The sequence below is a fragment of the Propithecus coquereli genome, unplaced genomic scaffold (assembly GCF_000956105.1).
Source record: "Propithecus coquereli isolate 6110/MARCELLA unplaced genomic scaffold, Pcoq_1.0 Scaffold1, whole genome shotgun sequence".
In the NCBI taxonomy this organism is placed as follows: domain Eukaryota; kingdom Metazoa; phylum Chordata; class Mammalia; order Primates; family Indriidae; genus Propithecus; species Propithecus coquereli.
Genome location: NW_012133857.1, coordinates 19935764 through 19957579, shown reverse-complemented (window position 1 = coordinate 19957579; position 21816 = coordinate 19935764). Strand labels below are relative to the sequence as shown.

The 21816-nt window shown below is 37.3% G+C and overlaps 1 protein-coding gene across 6 annotated transcripts in view; it reads right to left on the bottom strand.

Annotated features, from left to right (window-relative positions):
• Positions 1-21816, bottom strand: part of SLMAP (sarcolemma associated protein) — a 174798-nt gene that overhangs the window by 91939 nt on the left and 61043 nt on the right. For 3 of the 6 annotated variants that reach the window (XM_012638376.1, XM_012638386.1, XM_012638393.1), the window contains exons 2-3: positions 12621-12774; positions 469-541 (exon numbers count right to left, since the gene is read on the bottom strand). In XM_012638376.1, coding sequence (XP_012493830.1) covers positions 469-541; positions 12621-12774 — 227 coding nt within the window. The remainder of the gene's footprint in view (positions 1-468; positions 542-12620; positions 12775-21816) is intronic. The other 3 variants (XM_012638398.1, XM_012638381.1, XM_012638391.1) reach the window with 1 other exon arrangement.

The following is a 21816-nucleotide window of genomic DNA, read 5'->3' as shown; positions in this document are numbered from 1 at the left end:
AAAAAGGAAAAAAAAGCCTCAAAAAAACCCCCACGAAAATAAGCTACTAATTATATTGACATCCTCAAGGTCCTATATAAGATTGTGACACTGGCATTAACTTCAGAGGCAATCATAGTCTAAGAAAAAGTCCTATATGCAGATCAAAAGGAATGGATTTATCACTTACCAATAACTTACATACCCCAAACATTGTGAAAAACAACTAATTATCGACCAAAATGTAAACTGTAAAGTTAAATTAGCAAACAAAATAACCTCTGCCTCTGATACATTATTATCTCCTAGAATTGCAACTAATAGTGAAAAGCAATTTAAACTGAAGTATACTCTATTCCAAAAAGTACCTCAATTTTCTAACATCATTAAAATAATCCTGAAGTACTGTATTAACAGTATACCATCATCTAGAATATTATTAACCAAAGTAATTAATCCAAAAACTTCACAGCACTAAATTATACTCACTCTGAGCGGAGCCGGGCTTCCATACCATCTGGTAGAAAAAGTTTTATTGTGGAAACAATACACCCATGGGTAACTGGTTAAAACAAACAAATAACATGGATAAAATAATTGTTTAAAAATATAAAACTTCCTATCTCTAGTGTCTAAACACATATTTTATTCTTAAAAGTAAAAACTTCTGGAAAAGAAAATAAATCTGGTACTTTAATGACAATATTCATTACCCTGAAGAAACTCATCCCTGTCCATAATGAATCACAATTGTAAGGGAGAATTACAGATAGAAGTGTTTTGAATGGTATTCTAACCTCCAATTCTGTAACAGTCAATCAACAAAAGGTCAGTTGAATATATGGAAATACAATTGAGGGAGGAAAATGTACTTTCTCCCTATCTGCTAGCATTAAACTTAACTGTGGCTATTTCCAAATTTAAAATATAGCTCTTATTCTTAATTTTCCTGTACCCAACCTACTACTCCTAACCACACCTCACAAAACTCAAGTTCTGCATAATACAATTTAGAATATGCCATTCAATCCCTCCACTTGATGGATGAGAAAACCAAGACCTCAGACAAGTGAAACTGCCTCCACAACTCGCTATTAATTATCAGAGTTGTTTGCTAATACCCAAGGTTCCCATTTCAATATTTAAAATTTTTGTTTGTTTTCTTTTTCTTCTTTTCCTTTTTTAAAATCAACTGACTTTAAGATCCAATGTTTTGTTTCCTTGATGGCTGTTTATTCCTCCAACCCCAACAAATTTTTATGACATCATACCAGTCACTTTGTAAACAACTTCTTACCATTGCTTACTTCCTCCTTTTCCTAGTGAAGATTTCAAGAGACGAAACCCCCCAACGCAGTACCTGTACAGAGCTTCTCTGTGTTTGGGTTTTATAGAAAAAAAATTTGTTTTCTGGTTTAAAGGTCAATGAATTTTTATTTCTCTATTCTTCAGATACTGTATTATGTCTTCCAGGGTTCAAAGAACTAATTTATTTAGCTTACCAAACTCTGATTTAAAAGCTAATTCGAGCTAATGAAATATATTATATCATGACTAGAGGAGTAGTGGTTACTAGACTGCATACATTTGTCAAAACTCACTGAATTGTAGAAGTAAAATTGATGTTGTAGGTAAATTACACCTTAATAAATAGATTTTTAAGAATAGGGCTAACGCATTTGGGGGTAACTTATTAAATGATCAGGCCCATGAATCATCAAGATGATGTTATAAACATGAAGTAATATTACTGTCATCTGGAAAAGTGCATTAAACGAATTTTGTACATTTATTCAATATTGATTTTCATTAACCATTTAATTGATTATATGAAAAGTATTATCACAGATGAAGAACCATCTACTGGACAGTCTTCTAAACTCTCTGCCTAGCACAGCAGTCACAGCCATGAACCATTGGGTTCCTTCCTTTCTGGTCTCATCCTCTATGTATCCTATACAAAGCCAAGCTACTTGCAATCTCCAAACACCTTACCTTTCACAACTCCATGCCTTTTATACAAGCTGTCCCTTCTGTCAGTGATGTCCTCTATTCTCTTGCCTGCACAAGCAAACACTACTTATCCCCCAGGCTCAGACTTCCTAATTCCTTTACCAAAGCTCAGTATCTCAGTTAAATGTCCAGAGCCTCCTATATCTACTTCTCATAATATTAAGCATACTGCATTGTGAATATTTATCATTTACACAACTGTTTTATCACCAATTAGATTTAACTCTTTGAGGGCAACAAGGATTGTTTGCTTCTCACTTTTTAAACCTGAATACTTAGCAGTCATCTGGTACATAGTAGGCATTTAACAAATGCTTACTGAACATGTTGAAGAACATGTCTACCTAATATTTTACAGCTTCCATTTTTCAAGGGTAAAGATATTTCTTATTTGAGGACAACGGGGTTCATCTCCATTTGCAGGAACTACCTTACCCCCTCCTCTCCCTGGCAGAAGACAGGGAAGAGATGGATTTATCCCAGCTCTATGGCTCCCCTATAGATTAAATAAAGGAGCACAATACAATATGAAGATCCAGCAATACCTACACTTTACCAATATATCTAAATTGGTAATAAAGTTGTTTTTTAAAAAAGAAAAATAGATCAAGTTACAGAATAAAACTGTAGTGTCAGAGCTAACAACCCATGATGTATTACATCAGGAATTGTGTTGCTCAGATACACCACCCTGAAGTTCAGCATATAGACTGATGTACAAATCTGTAAGGTGAATCAAGAGCGAGTACTGACTGGGCAGTACAGCGCTGCTGCAATGCTAAAGGCAGTTTTTTAAAAAAGATCATCTCTGATTAAGCTGACAACTTAGTCCAGCCAACCCTGCCTTTGAAATGATTCTTATGACAGCTAGAAACACAGATGCACAGAAATGTTAGTTATCTTTTTGATTTGCAACAGGCAAGTCTTTAAAGCAACCCAACGAAAATGTTTTGTTTTTTTTTTTTTGAGACAGAGTCTCACTCTGTTGCCCGGGCTAGAGTGAGTGCTGTGGTGTCAGCCTAGCTCACAGCAACCTCGAACTCCTGAGCTCAAGCAATCCTTCTGCCTCAGCCTCCCGAGTAGCTGGGACTATAGGCACGCGCCACCATGCCCGGCTAATTTTTTCTATATATTTTTTAGCTGTCCAATTAATTTCTTTCTATTTTTGGTAGAGACGGGGTCTCGCTCTTGCTCAGGCTGGTCTCGAACTCCTGAGCTCAAACAATCCGCCCGCCTCGGCCTCCCAGAGTGCTAGGATTCCAGGCGTGAGCCACCGTGCCCGGCCAACGAAAATGTTTTGTTCTAATACTTATATTAATCAACTACACAAAGCAGCATTTCCCAAAACAGAGTGCTAGCAAGTGTTAACAAAAAAAGGACTTGAGGGTCGGATGAATTTGGGAAATAATTTGGTTAAAAGAAATTTACAGAGTTTTGGGTTTTTTTGTTTTGTTTTGTTTTGGTTTGGTTTTTAGCCATGGGCTTTCTCAGAGCCTAAATGGCTTTCGCCCATTATGGAGCTCTAAAAGTAACATGCATTTTCCAAACTTATTTGACCTTTGAGCCTCCCCCTAACCTCCTTATAGGAATTGATATTATCACCAAAGTACTATGGAAAATACTGCTCTAAAGCATTCTATGAAGCACTATCAAAACATATTTTGCTCTCAAATACTGCCCAGAAACATTATTGTGTTCCAAGATTCAAAGAAAAAATCAATTGTAAAATACAATTTAAACAGCTTCTTGGGGAGGGTAAGAGAAGCATGGAAACATTGCCACATTAAATATATACATGTATTATAAGCCACATGCAAATTTCAGAAACATGAAAACCAGGTGTCTGAATTGAGGAAACAAGATGAAAGAAAAATCTGCAATTACCTGCTATAGCTATGAGTCTATTAAAAATCAGGGTGAAGACTACACAAGCTTATTGCCATTTGTCTGTTTTTTTCCTCTGTAATCTTAAAGACCATTTATTTTGCTTTTGAGTTACTATATTTACTTTGTGGTATGCACCCAGCCTTTCTTATTGCCTCTTCTCACAAACATCATATGTTCACTTTGATAAGTTTAAAACCTGTTTGAGGACCCAGGCTGGAAGACCGAAACTTTTGAGGTATGTTGTAGTTTGGTTCTATCTCCATTTCTACAATGAGTACAAAGGTCAATACTATTCTACACTTAAGAGTAGCTTGGGCCGGGCGCGGTGGCTCACGCCTGGAATCCTAGCATTCTGGGACGCCGAGGCGGGCGGATTGTTTGAGCTCAGGTGTTCAAAACCAGCCTGAGCAAGAGCGAGACCCTGTCTCTACCAAAAATAGAAAGAAATTAATCGGACAACTAAAAATATATAGAAAAAATTAGCCGGGCATGGTGGCGCATGCCTGTAGTCCTAGCTACTTGGGAGGCTGAGGCAGTAGAATCGCTTGAGCCCAGAAGTTTGAGGTTGCTGTGAGCTACGCTGATGCCACGGCACTCACTCTAGCCCGGGCAAAACAGTGAGACTCTGTCTCAAAAAAAAAAAAAAGAGTAGTTTGAAGAATCTCCTGAAATGACTGGCAGCAATAGGAAGGACAATGAATAAAACCCTAAAAACCAAAGAAATATTTTAAAAACCAAGACCAAAATGAGAAGTTATTAATATTTCCAGACTGGGGAATGATTTTTTAAAATTGCTTTTTGACTACAGTCTAAGGTACAGGTTGAGAATGCTTTATCCAAAACTCTGAAATCTGAAATACTCCAAAATTCAAAACGTTCTGAGTGCACACATGACACCAAGAAGTGGAAAATTCCACACCTGACATGTGATGGTTCACAGTCACAATGAAGTCAAAACTTTGTTTCATGCACAAAATTATTTTAAAATATCACATAAAATTACCTTCAGGCTATGTATATAAGGTGTATATGAAACATAAATAAATTTTGTGTTTAGATTTGGGTCCCCCCATCCCCAAGATATCTCATTATGTATTTGCAAATATTCTAAAATTCAAAAAAAAAAAATCTAAAACTCAAAATCCAAAATGCTTCCGGTCCCAAGCATTTTGGATAAAGGATACTCCTGTAAAATAGTCACAAAAACTTTCAATCCCAAATTTTTTGCTTCATAAAGCTTCTAATTCTTAGGGCTTCTTTTTTTAAGTTAGAAAAGAGGCAGGGAAAGTTAGCTGAATAGACAAGTACTCTCTTAATTCTGATTTTTAAAAGTTGATATTCTTTCATTCTGTCTTCATTTGTGAGCTCTAATTCAGCTATCAAAAAACTTTCCTGGCCGGGCGCGGTGGCTCACGCCTGTAATCCTAGCACTCTGGGAGGCCGAGGCGGGCGGATTGTTTGAGCTCAGGAGTTCGAAACCAGCCTGAGCAAGAGCGAGACCCCGTCTCTACTAAAAATAGAAAGAAATTAATCAGACAACTAAAAATATATAGAAAAAATTAGCCGGGCATGGTGGCGCATGCCTGTAGTCCCAGCTACTCGGGAGGCTGAGGCAGTAGGATTGCTTGAGCCCAGGAGTTTGAGGTTGCTGTGAGCTAGGATGACGCCAAGGCACTCACTCTAGCCCGGGCAAAAGAGTGAGACTCTGTCTCAAAAAAAAACAAACAAAAAAAAACTTTCCTTCTTCAACTATTTGTTTACCTCAGATATAACTCTTACAAGCAAGGCAGGAAAAATATTTTATTCTTTCTCTTTATTTATTTACATGTTTCAGAATGATAAATTGGTTTCCTAAGTTCTTCCAAAGGTAATCCAATCTTTTTTCCTTTTTAGTATGATTGTAAGCTCATGGATTTGAACATATTTGATATATTTCAACCCACTGCTGTTATTATGATTTAATGTTCAAACTGTCCATCTTTGATCAGTGGTAACTCATTAACATTAACTTCTAGGAGTTCTTTTGGGACAGAGTGCCAGTAGCCTTAGATAGCTTCATTGTTTTCAGATACAAAAAAATCTTCTAAGCTCAATTTGTACATTTATTTCCCCAGCCTCAAAGTCAACTATTTCTCCAAGAGTCTTGTTTTTACCTATTTATTTAGTGGGAAGAGCCCTTTCTCTAGGTATGTGGATTCACTCACTATTTTATTTCGCTAGCATACTATACAGTGATATTGCTCACTGGCTTACTTCTTGACTTGCTCATGAGTAGTAGTGGTTCTCTGGGTTTAGCTGTTTGCTCAATAAATATTTACTGAGAACCTGCTGGTTACAAGCAATATGCTAAGAATAATGGGGAAAACCAAGATGATTATGACTAGGTCCCTGTCTTTGAAGAGATTTCAATGTAGAGAGGACAAACCAGAAACACTTAACATAACAAAGGGCAAAAAAGGTGGGGGCAGTGGAAAACAAATACTACAAGAGGTACAAAACACTATTATGAGAATTTGGAATGGGAAAAGGCAGGGGAAAGCTTTATGAAAAAAGTAAAAAAACAAACCAAAAAATTTTGAAATGGAAGAAAAAGCAGAGAGAGCAGCATGAGCACGGAAACAGGAAAAGAAAAAGAAGTGGGAGTGTGCACATATTAAGAGAGCAGCTGAAGGAAATTGGATCTAGGAGGTAAAGAACCTACATTTCAAGGATCTTTAGAGGCTAGGCTCCATGCTAAGAACACATGTTAACCACTTATGACAAACCATGTAAACAGTTATTTTTTATGTCCTATTTTACAGATGAGGCAACTAAGGTCAAGGAGGCTAAAGAAACTTGCTGAGACCACATGTTTGGTAAGTGGCAGTGCCAGGATTCAAAAGAACCTTTTCTGTGTACCACCTTAGATCTAAATAATCCATTTTAACAGCTTAATATATATTAAGGGGAGTAATGGGAAATAAAATCAAAAGGTTAAATTGAGTCTATATTTTTTGAGGGCTTCAGGTGTATAATTCGGCCTTTCAGACTTTGTTCTGCAGTATGGCACAGCCACTGAAGGCTTCTAAGAGCAGGAAAATGACATAAATAAAACTGTAATAGAAGAATATTCTGGAGGCAGTAGATTGGCAGAGTATGATGGCCAGTATTGTGTACTGTACCAGAGTATGGTATAATACTCTAGGATGGCAACTGGAAAAACAGGAAGCAGCAGGGAAAGGAGGCACATGGTCTAGATCAGTGGTCTCCAACCTTTTTGGCACCAGGGACAGATTCATGGAAGACAATTTTTCTATGGACTGGGGTGGAGGTGGGGGGTGTCATGGATCGGGGGAGAGTGGTGTGGAGCTCAGGTGGTTGTGATGCGTGGCCCGTTTTCTAACAGGCCATGTATTGGTTCTGGGCTGCAGCCCAGGGGTTGGGGATCTTGGGATGACACTACTGTTAGAGGTAAGGAAGACACAGAATTCAGAAAAGATGCTGAGGTTCTGAGCTAGAGTGTTTGGGAGAATGATGAGCAATAAAAGAAATTTGGAAGTCAGTAAAGTAGTCTGAAGGAGAAATTAAGCTTAGGGCAGAGTAATTATAAGGCAACAGCAGGACATTCAAGAAGAAATAACCAGCTAACAGTTGGCAATACAGAACCTATAAGAATGGATTCATGACAGACAAGACAAGAAGGGAAACTTGGTACTTAAAGATAGGGGAAAGCATAGAAAAAGTTGCTGCCAGGACCTTAATTGAGCAGTTTTACAACAGACTCACACCCCACACCTAGTAATGTTCCTTCTTAGGACCGAAAGGTGGAATCCACGCATCTGTGGTTTTACAAAGCTCTGCAGATAATTCTGATACATAGCCTGGGCTGAGAATCCATTTTTAAAATGAACAAAAGACTTCTATTCCATCAGAAAGGTTTCTTTAGTCAACCAGTGAATTTGGTGGAGTCTGTGCTAAATCAGCTTTATGATTTCCCCTAGCAGCTGAAAAGAAGTTGGTGAGAGTACCTTTGAAATGGCCAATGATGAGTTCCAAAGGACAGGTAAAGGAGCCTGTTACCCGCTTTGCAACAGAGGGTTACAGTAATGGTGTGTGACCCAGAAAACCGATTCTCTGAGCAGTGTAAGAACAGAGGAGTGGCCAGTGGTTGGGTTGCTAAGCCTTGGCTTTCTCTCTTCCTTCCTTACTATCTTTTTAAAAATCTACTAGAATATCACCCTATTTGTTTACAATGATATTTTATATCTATACTGCAGGTTTTCTGTACATGCCTGACCAGTGAGTTTTCTCCCTGGAGCCACACTACATGGAAAGCCAAACATCAAAACCAGATTGTTTTGGAGAGCTTAAAGTAGAAAGATGCTAATACAAATTAATATGTTTAGTGGCATTAGGTTCATATTATCTTTTTAAGAAAATCTGACATATATATATAATATTTTACATATTACATATTCTTTTTCTAAAATTTTTTACACAAATTATTTTACATAAATACATAAATGTAATACATACTGAAGAATTTTTAATTGTTCCATTAGCCCTGTCTCACTTTTAATTTACCTCTCTCTTCTCTACTCCTTCCACCCACACTCCTAGAAAACTCACATTAATGACTCAGTATACATTAAGTGTTTCCTCCTCATGTTCATAAAATCATATACAAACACAAATATATTTATAGGATTGGTGAGACTTTTCAAAATAATGAAATTATTAAAAGCAATTTATTTCCTTACTCAGCAATATATCTTATAGAAACTCTGCAATTCACATAATTCTAATTTATTCTTTTTAATATCCATATAATGAGCAATTTTTACATTATGCTTCCATTGTTTTTAGCAATATGTACACTAATGCAAAAAAATCCTTTCATAAATCCTCACAAGCTATTTTTAATCAGTCATGTGTATAACTTCATATCCTTACTATAAATGTATTCGAAAGCACTATAGTATTGCTTGATGTAATTGGATTATACTATACACATCCTTCTGCAATTTGCTTGAGATAATGTTTGAGATTCATCCTTGTTGCTATATGAAAATTTAGTCCATACATTTTCACAGCTATATTGTATTTTTGCTATTTTTATTCTATTTTACTTATAATTTTTATTTATTTAGTTTTCTTTTCTTTTTCTTTCTTTTTTTTTTTTTTTGAGACAGAGTCTTGCTCTGTTGCCCATGCTTGAGTGCAGTGGTGTCAGCCTAGCTCACAGCAACCTCAAACTCCTGGGCTCAAGCAATCCTACTGCCTCAGCCTCCCAAGTAGCTGTGACTACATGCATGTGCCACCATACCCTGGTAACTTTTTCTATATATTGTTAGTTGTCCGGCTAATTTCTTTCTCTTTTTAGTAGAGACGGGGTCTTGCTCTTGCTCAGGCTGGTCTCGAACTCCTGACCTGGAGCGATCCTCTCGCCTTGGCCTCCCAGTGCTAGGATTACAGGCGTGAGCCACCGCACCTGGCCCTTAGTTTTCTTTTCATCCTATCTATTTAGAGTTTTTGTTACCGGTAATTCCTGAATTTGAGTAAATATCTCTTCAACAGCTACTCATTATCCAGTTATACAACAACTATTGGTTATACGGTTACACAGTTTTTCAGCTTTAGTTTGTGAATTACGTTGATAGATTTTCTAATATTGAATCACCTTTGTACACCTGGAATAAATCCTACTTTGTTATTTATTTATTTCTGAATTTCTATTTTTAGCTTTATTTCTGAATTTAATTTACTAATCTCTTAACTGGAATTTTTCAACTATTGTCACAAGTGAAATTAATTATAGTTTTGTACTGTATCAGATATTCTCATTAGTGACATGGTGGCTTCTTTAAAGGATTTTGAGAGCTTTCACTTTTATCTATGTTAGAATTATTTAAATAATAAGGGATTCATCTGTTTTTTAAAATAAGATCAAATTCAACTGTGAATCCCTCTGTGTCTGGTATCTTTTCAATGGTGAAATCTTTAATAACTTCTTAGTCCCTTTTTAGAAAATTGATTTATTCAGGTTTTACACATCTTGGGATAATTTTGCTAAGACAGTATCAATTTACTCTAGTTTTTTTTTTCTTTGCCATTGGTAGGCATAACAATATTCTCTTTGCATTGTTTTAGTATATATTGTATTTGTATTTATTTCTCCTTTCCCTCCTCTTCTTGTATATTTCTGCTAGTATTTTTAACTTAATGCATCAAAGTTTATGAATTACCTACTTTGTTTTCTTTCTAAAAAAACCAGCATTTGGGTTTGTTTAACCCTTCTAGAGTTTTTTTGTTTGTTTCATTAATTTCTGCTTTTTATTTGTTCTTTCCAGCTTCTTTTTCTTGTTGTTCCTTTTCTAATTTTTTCTGATAAATGCCAAGGTCCTTCATTATTTGTCTTTCTTCTTTAAAACAGAAGGAATTTAAGATTATAAATTTAATCTAAGGGACTTACTGTATTTTGGTATAAAAGTCTCCTTTCCTTTCAATATAGTTTGAAATTTCCCTTTTGATTTCTTCTTTGATCCAGAGGTTATCCAGTAGTGTTGTATAATTTCAGGAGAATTTTCCTAGTGACATAAAGCTTATCACAGTACTATTTAGCATAGGATAAAAATCTATGCTTTTTTTTCCTGGCACCTGCTTAAACAGGTAGCACTCAACTGGTGACACAGCTATATCCCAAGAGCCCATACATAAGTCAACTTTTTTAAGCCGGTAAGTTCAAAAGAAACAACATTTTAAATGATGAAGAAATTTTTATTAATTTCCTTAAAGTTGGCATGAAAGATAGGTAAAGTTTCAAAGAACACTGCAAGAATTTAATATTGCTGAAATATTATACTAAGAGTAACCCTGAATAGCAGGGTCATCCTCTTAGCTTTCTACAGCATTTTCTTTACAGTGTCCCTCACAGCTAAATGAAGAAGAAGAATAGGAAGAAGTTTAGAAAGAGCTGCATTCTATAATGACCACCTCCTTGGAAATCTGTATATATGTTAGCATATTTAAAGGGCCTGAGAAGTCCTGCTTACCTTAGGTTAACTAACTATATCCTAAATGCATCTGATTACCTCATCCGATTATTAATTAACACCTAATAATTTTCCTCGGGACATGCAAGCCAAGAGACAGGCATTTCTCAGAGAGAAAGGCAGTGTAATCAAATTCTCTTCTTCACTGTGGGTTACTCATAGGTGGTTTACTGAATTCAATTTACTGTTTGCTGAATAAAATGGTACCAGAGGAGGTGTGATATGGCAGCAGTAGATATAAGAGTGTCTAATGCAGCTTTTTCCAGTATAGTCATACATAAGTTGCGTTCTCTTAGTAAGGACTAGTCAATATTTTACGTCAAAATACAATCTTTCTTTTTAGTTTTGCAATTATAAGTGTAAAGTCCTAAGATGTTGACCGTATCCAAATTCAAATATCAAAATCTAACTCCCTGAAGAGGCCAAAAAACCCAGTAACAATAATACTGCTGTTGCAACATCAGTGAAAGTATATTCACAAATGTGCACATGAACGCACACACATCAGCAGCATCATCACTATTATCACTATTATCACCATCACAACTTCTATGGTACAAAATGTCAGAGTCTGATGACTTAGTGTATTACCAGGTCAGAGTATGTTCAGAGAAATGAAAGTGGACACTTGCTAAATGGTTGCATTGTCCATATTAAACTAATATAGTGGAACTGTACACTTTTGATTTCTATCCACTTACTTTTATAATTTAGCCATACAATTTCACGGTCATAAAGTAGACAGTGAACTAGGTAGAGCCAGGAAGCTTCAGAATTATAAAAATAAAGACCAATCTACACTTACTTAGCTAGAGAACTTCTAGTTTCAAAAACTGTGAGGCATGAAATTTTATTTTATACTTGCAATAGGTAATATTAGCTGCCTACCTCCACAGTCTTTCCCTCTTTTTTCTTGCTAACAAAACTCTGATTTTGTTTGAGTAACAATGCACACACAACCTAGAGGGATAAATCAAAATTGATCTATTCCAATTATGGACCTCTTTCCTTCTCCCTTTACCAGGTAAGTAACTTCCCAGGCTTCTTTGTAGCTGTAGGTAGCTATGTATGTTACCTACCCGTGTGGCCAAGGAGAGGCTCAAGCAGAAATCTGCTAGATGGATTCTGCAAAAGATTGTTCTTTCAACATAAAAAGAGAGCGACACAAGAAGCTATTTTGTCCACCTCATCCTTTTTGCCTGGGACACCAGTGTGAGGAAAGTGATGCCTAGGACTTGCAGCTATCACCTTTCAACAATGAGGCAACAAGCAAACGCATAAGAGAACACGTTAATGATAATAGAAGAGGAAGACAGTAAGACCCTGGATCCCCAAAGATATCATTGAGTCAACTGAACAAAATGAACCTGACTCCAGACTTTTCATTAAGTCTCATTAATAATTAATATCCTATAATTTAAGCTTGTCTTGGTTGGGTATGCTGTCATTGAAGCCAACTGCTTTCTAACTGACACCACAGTGCCTTATGTTTTCATATTGTGATGCATAATATAAACTATTGACATTTCAGAATTTAAAATTTTAGAAGAACAATCAAAGTAGGAGACTTTTAATTTTTCACTGCATATAATGCTGTATTTACATTACTTTTACAAGCATATAAAAGTATGCAATGTTTTGTAACATTAAGTAACAAAATAAAAAATCAAATAATCTTAAGATAAATAATAGGAAAAAATTGATCCATACCCGTACCTTTCCGTGTATTCTCCGTCACATCAACCCCAAACTGGATAATGTCACCGGAAAGAATTTCACATGGTGGACTTTCTTCAGAGCCTCGACTCAATCTCTGGCTATTTATAAAGGTACCATTACTACTTTTAGTGTCTTGGAGATAAAACTGCAAAAAAAAAAGAGAGAGAAGAAGAAGAAGCCAGAGATTAATAATAATAATTCCAACCTATTTTTTTTTTTTTTTTTTTTTGAGACAGGGTCTTACTCTGTCACCCAGGCTGGAGTACAGTGGTACAATTATAGCTCATTGTAATCTCCAACTCCTAGGCTCAAGTACTCTTCCCACTTCAGCCTCCCAAGTAGCTAGGATTATAGGAATATGCTACCAGAGCCAGCTAATCGCTAATTTTTTAATTTTTTTTTTAAAGATGGGGTGTCACTATGTTGCCCATCAAACGTACTTTAAAAAAAAAAAATACTTCCGAAACTTTGCAAGCTACTGCAGGTGGGTTTTTCCCCTATCAATTCAAACCACTCATTTCAGCTAAGGTTCTCTTTTTACATATATTAATATGAAATCAGAACTCATTCCTTGGCTTTAGTTTAAAAAAAAAAAAAACAAAAACTAAAACTGGGTGATTTAAAATCCAGCTAGATAAAATGGTGCAGCCACTTTGGAAAACAGTTTGTTAAGTCCTCAAAGTGTTAAACATAAAATTAGTATATGACCCAGCAATTCCACTTCTAGGTATATATTCAAGAGAACTAAAAACATATGCCCTCACAAAAACTTGCACATGAATGTTCATAGCAGCATTTTTCATAATAGCCAAAAAGTAAAAACAACCTAAATGTCCATCAACTGATGAACGGATAAACAAATGTGGTGTATACATACAATGGAATATTACTTGGCAATAAAAAGGAATTAAGTACTGATACATGCTACAACATGGATGAATCTTTAAAACATTATGCGAAGTAAAAGAAGCCAGTCACAAAAGACCATATATTATATGATTGCATTTATATGGAACAGCCAGAATAAGCAAATCCATAGAGACAAAAAGTACAAGAAGGGGCTGAGGGGGCAGTAGGAGAATGGGGAATGGTACTAACGGGTACAAGGTTTCTTTCTGGGGTGATGAAAATATTATAAAATTAGTGGTCAGGCCGGGCGTGGTGGCTCACGCCTGTAATCCTAGCACTCTGGGAGGCCAAGGCGGGTGGATTGTTTGAGCTCAGGAGTTCGAAACCAGCCTGAGCAAGTGCGAGACCCCGTCTCTACTAAAAATAGAAAGAAATTAATTAGACAACTAAAAATATATAGAAAAAATTAGCCGGGCATGGTGGCGCATGCCTGTAGTCCCAGCTACTCGGGAGGCTGAGACAGGAGGATCGCTTGAGCCCAGGAGTGTGAGGTTGCTGTGAGCTAGGCTGACGTCACGGCACTCACTCTAGCCCGGGCAAAAGAGTGAGACTCTGTCTCAAAAAAAAAAAAAAAAAAATTAGTGGTCATAGTTGTACAACTCCATGAAAAAACTGTGGTGAAAACCACTGAATTGAACACTTTAAAAGGCCACTTTTATAGTATATGAATTATATCTCAAGAAAGCTATTATGTAAAAAAGAAAAAGCCAGAAGACAAAATTCTATCTTTCCATCTCACTCTGACTTTGTAACTTTGTTCCTAGGACGTTTGGGTTAAATTAAAGGAAATGTTCTTTATTGCACAGGCAAGGGCAGTTGGTTTTAGGTAGCACCTAAAATTAATTGCTATCAATTAGCTAACCCATCGACCAACACATCTTCAATAAATTCTTTGTGCAGATCTGAGCCACCAGAAACTAAAATACTGGAATCAACTATAAAGGTACTACCTTCCTGGCTTCCCAAACTTGCCTTGCATAACTTGGGTAATCTTCCCTCTTTAAAAAGGCAAGGGGTAGCAGAAGGCACAGGAAGCCCACCTGTTTTTCACTTACCAATCCTAAAAGAAATTCGGAACAACTAGGATCAAACACAATAAACTTACTAGGAAGAGAATAACCAATAAAAAAAGAGATAGCTTTCTTTTTGCATTTTTCTGCACTCTTCAGCCCTACTTATTCTAGCAACACATTTTCACTGAACTTCTTCCTAAGGAAGAAAGGAAAGACACCTAATACAGTATATATTAAAATACACTTTATGCCATCAGGTTTTCCATTTAACCTTAACATTAAAGCTATGATAAAGTTATTATTACTTTCATTTATAAATGAGAAAAGTGAGATGCAGGCATGTTAAGTATCTTTCCAAAGATCACACAACAGAGAACACAGGAGCAATGACTCAAATAAGAGAATTAAAGGGGCCATTTTCCCCCATTACTTCACACCAACCTTTATGTTTCATTTATCCTTCAGTCCTCCCACAGCTCTCTTTCAAAATGAAACACGACTAAGCAATTTGCAGAAAATGGGAAAATAATATTTCATTTCATTAATTCCTAGGTGACAATTTAAAGACCATGAGGTTGTTTATAAATGACTTATGCTCTGCTTATAATTCCAAACAGACTGTTACTTTGGCTAGCAATTTGCATATTTAATTATAGACTATTAATAAAGAAAATTGTGTTAATATTTTACAAGTCTATTTAAAGGCCTTAACATTTCACACCAGGGAGATAAGGGCAGGCAATACTTTCAAGAAAAACATTTATCCTCACAATTTTTTCTATACTAGAACTTACTGTTACACTGTATAAGAGAGTTGGGTTTGGTTTTGTTTTTCAATAAATACATTCTTGGGAAATGTGGCAACGTCAGGATTCTGGTTTGGTTATTTTCAGTAATGTATGCCTGAGCAAGTCAAATAAGGAGACTATACTAGATTTACAGTAATTTTCAAATTTCAAGTTCTGATCCATTAGTGGGTTATTAGGTCAATTTAGTGGGTTGCAACTGGCATTTTGAACATAAAAGAATAGAAATAAAGATACATGAAATATGGTCCAGTATTATTTAGCAAAACTTTGTTGAAAAACAAAAAGAAATATATACATACAGTATATATAGAGATATATATGTATGTATCAACATCAATACCTCATGTTGGTAACTCCTATATAACTCTAAAAGCACAACACATTTTCAAATTTAAAGAATTTTAAATCAGTATGAACCCAGGTTCTTTCTATTCTGACATGTCTATATTACCATCACGGTACTTTGGCCTCCATTTAAGCTTGAGCATATAATTTACAGTAGTTGCTCATTCTTCCTCTGCTGTCAATCTGCTAATGGTTTGCTTCCAAATACCTCAGAATAAAATACAAAGTCCTACCAATGCAGCCTATAAAGCCCTACATGATCTGGTCCCTGTTCCCTCTCTGAACTTAATCACTCCCACTCTTTTCCTCCCTCATTCTTCTCAGTCACACTAACCTCCACTCATGCGCCTGATCCCTGCACTTGTGTGTAGCTAGAGGGCTAGACCATATTAGTTTAGTTCCCTGCAGAAATATTTCCATTGATATGATTTAACCTTCTGCCCTTCACTGTTTCGAAAGACTGATATTAAAAATAATCGTTCTGGGCCGGGCGCGGTGGCTCACGCCTGTAATCCTAGCACTCTGGGAGGCCGAGGCGGACGGATTGTTTGAGCTCAGGAGTTTGAGACCAGTCTGAGCAAGAGCGAGACCCCGTCTCTACTAAAAAAAATAGAAATTATCTGGACAACTAAAAATATATAGAAAAAAATTAGCCGGGCATGGTGGCACATGCCTGTAGTACCAGCTACTCGGGAGGCTGAGGCAGGAGGATAGCTTGAGCCCAAGAGTTTGAGGTTGCTGTGAGCTAGGCTGACACCACGGCACTCACTCTAGCCAGGGCAACAGAGTGAGACTCTGTCTCAAAAAAAAAAAAATAATAATCGTTCTGCACCTCCTATAAAAACAATTTGCCATTATTCAGGGTATACTGTACAGAAGTTATTCTATTTACTATCAGGTTAGGTTCCTAAATGTATAAAGATGTCAACTTGTTTGCAAGGGCCTGGGTGCATTTCCAGCAAGTAGGTATATTAGTTGATCCTTTGTCACCTTCGAACCAGAAACATCCTTCTCCTCTATGCTGATAAACCTTCTTCTATTAGGCTTTTTTTTTCCTTCCCTTTCCCTTAAAGGAAATCAGTTTGGACCCCACACGCACACACACACACACACACACACACCAGTTGATGCCTTAACTTTCTTTCCCAGTAGCCACACACACACACACACACACCAGTTGATGCCTTAACTTTCTTTCCCAGTAGCCTAAGAAATGTCCTAGCAGCTCTTGTGTTTGCATTAGCCACGCACATTCACTTTGATGTTGGGCAGGTGTGGAAGGAGCCCTGAATTTATAAAACCCTCTGTGGCTTGTGGCCAAAGTTTAACAGTTCCACAGTCATTATTTTCAGGCTTTATTTCTTTTATCAACTCCTTGCTTTCCCCTAAATAAATCTTAAGCTCCCCAAAATCATGTATTAATGGCGATCCTTGAACTAAAAGGTTTACCCCTGTCCCAACAGTCACCTGTCCTTGTCTCTTGCTGATTAACTTTAATGACACAGGAACAGCACTTCACAGGTTGGCCTTCGGAAAGTTCCTGCTATAGATTAATTCATTCCATAAACACATGGAATAATCTGTAAATATTTTTCATGTCCACTATCATAATGCACTGCTTCTTTTCAACCCTTTTACATTGATAGGTTTTGCAATATCCAAATACCAACAGGTTAATAATATTTGAACTAAAGCTCCAGAACAAAACACAAACATAGTAGACATGCCATAGGCCAGAGGCCATAAACTCTAAGTTCATACAGAGGAGTTTTTGTTTTTAATTTTTATTTTAGTTTTATTTTTCTTAGAGACAGAGTCTTGCTTAGGCCAGAGTGCAGTGGTGCCATCATAGCTCACTGCAACCTCAAACTCCCAGGCTGAAATGATCCTCCTACCTCATACTTACAAGTGCTAGGGATTACAGGAGTGAGCCACTGCACCTGGCCAATACAGGGGAGTTTTTTAAACATGAATGCAGAATGGATTTGGGGTAGACGGCAGACAGTACAATATAGATTTTTAATCTGCCTAAATCACCACCTAAAATCAGAGTGACTAAGATAGCAAAACCAAAATCCCATGCACAACATTGGCAACAAAAGTAGGTGAGACAGTATCCATACCAATCTCAAAATATGAGTGGGAAAACCACTGACGGCCACAAGACTTGCATGGAATCTATGCAGGATACCTAGGGAAGCAAAAGGGGCATTTGAGGGACTTGAGGACAACACCAAAATGGCCACCAGGTATTCACTAGAGTGTAAGAAGAGAAGAGGAAAGGTTACCTAATCCAGTAACAAGTGAGTACAAGGTAACTTCCTTAAAAAAAGGCTGGAACAGTTTGAACCACGTAAACTCTTAAAACCAACCTACCAACTAAAGCTACCTTCCAGGACAGGGCTCCATATTGAGGGAAGGCTACTGGGAATGGAGCCAAAATTGAGTAGTACAGGGAAATCAGAGACAAGGAAAGAAAAGGTCCAGATTAAAGTGGAGAAGGAGAAAGGAAGCCACCATATTTTTGAACATTTTACAAAAACAACAGAAGAGGGAGCTCTGTGAATTTCAAGTTACCCTGAACCATGACCCTTTTTTAAAGTTCAGGGAAACTAATTTCATATAAAAATAAGCAACAGAAAAGTATCAAGGTCATATGCCATACAGTCATTTTAAAAAAAGAGAATAAAGAGCAGAATAACATCTTTGCAGATAATGAAAGACAGACCTTGGGAACAGATCAAAATTGTAACCTTCTATTCCAAAACAAGCTAAAGGACATTAGGAAAATAATTCAAGACATGAAGGAGCAATATAAATCACAATTACAAAATTCTAGAAAAGGTGAAAGAACTCAAAGGAGTAGAAATAGAAGGAAAAATTCATTTCAGAAGTAAATACAAACTAGAAGGATCACAAGAGTAATTAAATATAACAATGCCTTAAGAGAAATAAAAGGTAAAAAGGATGAAATTTTTAAAAATCACAAAGTAATAAAGAAAGTGACATCTGCAAAATGGCAGAGTAAGAAGCTCCAAGCCTCTGTCCCCCAACAGAAACACTGAAAACAAGCAGAAACTGTCAGAACTTACTTTGTTAGAACCCTGGAAAACAGGGAAAGATTTACAGCAACCAAGCATACACTGAATCAAAAAAAGGCAACTAAAATATGGTAGGTAAGCTTTGTGGCATTACTTACCCTTGTCCCATCCCCCTCTCTAACACAAAAAGTCCTGAAAGCATCAGCCTGCATTCCCAATGTCACACCCTGTGCTACAGTTTAGTTTGTCTGACCCCTCCAAATCTCATGTTGAAATCTGATCCTCAACTTTGAAGGTGGGGCCTAACTGGGAGGTGTTTGGGTCATGGGAGTGGATCCCTCATGAATGGCTTGGTACTGTCCTCACTCTATTAGCTCCCACAACAGCTGGCTGTTTAAAAGAGTTTGGCACCTCCTTCCTCTCTCCCTCCCTCCTCTCCCCCGCCTCTTTCTCTCTCTCTCTTGCTTCCTCTCTTGCCATGTGATCTGCACACACCAGCTCCCCTTCACCTTCCACCATGAGTGGAAACTTCCTGAGGTCCTCATCAGAAGCAGATGTTGGCACCATGCTTCTTGTACAGCCTGCATAACTGTGAGGCAAACAAACCTCTTTTCTTTTCTTCATAAATTATCCAGCCTCAGGTATTCCTTTATAGCAACACAGACTGAGACACCCTGGTACCTGGTTTCAGAAGAAGCAGAGCAGACCTTATTCACAAATTATTGTGTCTGTTTCAACCTGTCTGGGGGTTACCTGAAGGACTGATGCAAGGCTCTCACCTTTGTTTTGCCTAACTCAGAACTCACTCAGGCGAGAGGAGTGGCTGGCATTGCTTAATAAGTGGGATTTATCCCAGGTGGTTCAACTTTAAAAATTGTTTTATACTATAAAAGTGCATAAATAAACCACATATATAGAAAAAAAGGAAAAAACCCACACAATCATGTCAATTGATGCAGAAAAGGCATTTGATGAAACATAACATCCTTTCATGATAAAAAAAAAACACCCAGAAAGCTAGGATTAGAAGGGAACTTCCTCAACATGATTAAGAACATTTATGAAAAACCCACAGCTAACATAATACTCAGTGGTAAAAGACCATTAGCTTTCCCCCTAACATCAGGAACAAGACAAGAATGTCCACTTTCACCACTGCTATTCAACACTGGACTGGAAGATCTAAAGACAAGAAAAAGAAATAAGAGGCACCCAAATTAGAAAGGACAAAGTAAACTATGTCTATTCACAGATGACAAGATCATATATACAGAAAATCCCATCGAACCCACAAAGAAAACTATTAGTACTAATCAACAAATCCAGCAAAGTTGCAGCTTACAAGATTAACATACAAAAAGCAATTATGTTTCTAAACACCAGCAATCAAGAATTCAAAAAGGAAATTAAGAAGGCAATTCCATTTCCATCTAAAAGAATAAAATACCTATGAATAAATTTAACCAAGGAGGTAAAAGACTTGTGACTTGTATGTTTTAAAACTATAAAATATTGCTGAAAGAAATTAAAGGTGATGTAAATATTAATAAATATAAAGATGTCCCTGTGTTCATGGATCAGAAGATAATATTGTTATGGTGTCGATATTACCCAAAACAATCTACAGATCCAACACAATCCCTATCAAAATTCATACATTGTGTTTTTGATTTCCTTCAGTTCCTTTGTCCATGGTTTCCTTCAGTTCTTTGAGTATATTTAAGATAGTTACAATCTTTGTCTAGTAAGTTCAATGTCTGGGCTTCCCCAAAGATGGTCTCTGTCAATTTTTCCCCCCAGTGAATGGGCCATAATTTCCTGTTTCTTTGTATATTTTAATTTTTTTGTATGTATGTTCATTTTTTCTGAACATTTTGAATATTGTTATGTGGTAACTCTGGAAGTCTTCTCTTTCCCCAGGGATTGCTGTTGTTACTTAACGAAGGTGGCAGTCAGCCATTTGTTTAGTGACTTTTGCACCTATTTTTTGCAAGGACTCTATTCCTTGCATATGTGGTCAGTAAAGTCTCTGTTCTGTTATTTCTGTGGTCATCCAGTGACCTAATGGAGATTTTCTTAAATGCCTGGATCCAATAAGAAAAGACATGGGAGCTGGATGTCATGGCACCACCTGTAGCCCCAGCCATATGGAAGGATAAGGAGCAGGAGCATTGCTTGAGTTCCAGGAGGTTCAAGTCCAGCCTGGGTAACATAGCAAGACCCCATCTCTTAAAAACAAAAGAAATAAAGCAAGAAAGAATGGGGGTTGGAGGGTATTCAGTCTCTTCAAATCCCCTTGCAGATTTGACACTGTTATTCCTACAAAACCTCCACATTGCCTCCTTTCCCTACTTAAGACTAAACACTCTCTGGTCTTTGATTTCTAACTTCTTATGAAAGTCCCCTTCATTTATGAAGTTTACCTGAAGCAATTACATAGAGCCAATTTCAGCTCTAACTCCATCATTAAGGCAATTTATTTCTTTATTATTCATTCATTCACTCATTCATTTAACAGGGTCTCACTCTGTCACCTGGGCTAGATGCAGTGGCATCATCATAACTTACTGCAACCTCGAACTCCTGGGCTCAAGCGATCCTCCTGCCTCAGCCTCCCAAGAAGCTGAGACTACAGGCACGCACCCCCATGCCTGGCTAATTTTTCTATTTTTTGTAGAGACAGGGTTTTCCCTCTTGCTCGGGCTGGTCTCAAATTCCTGGCCTCAAGGCGATCCTCCCGCCTCAGCTTCCCAGAGTGCTAGGATTACAGGCGTGAGCCATTGCACCCAGCTGGCCAATCATTTAGTCTGTTACATTTACTTGGCACTCATCTTGGAAAGATTACACATTCTGGCCAGGTGCGGTGGCTCACGCCTGTAATCCTAGCACTCTTGGGAGGCTGAGGCGGGAGGATCACCTTGAGGCCAGGAGTTTGAGACTAGCCTGAGCAAGAGGGAAACCCTGTCTCTATCAAAATAGAAAAAACTGGCTGGGAGTGGTGGCACATGCCTGTAGTCCCAGCTACTTGAGAGGCTGAGGTAGCAGGATTGCTTGAGCACAGGAATTGAGG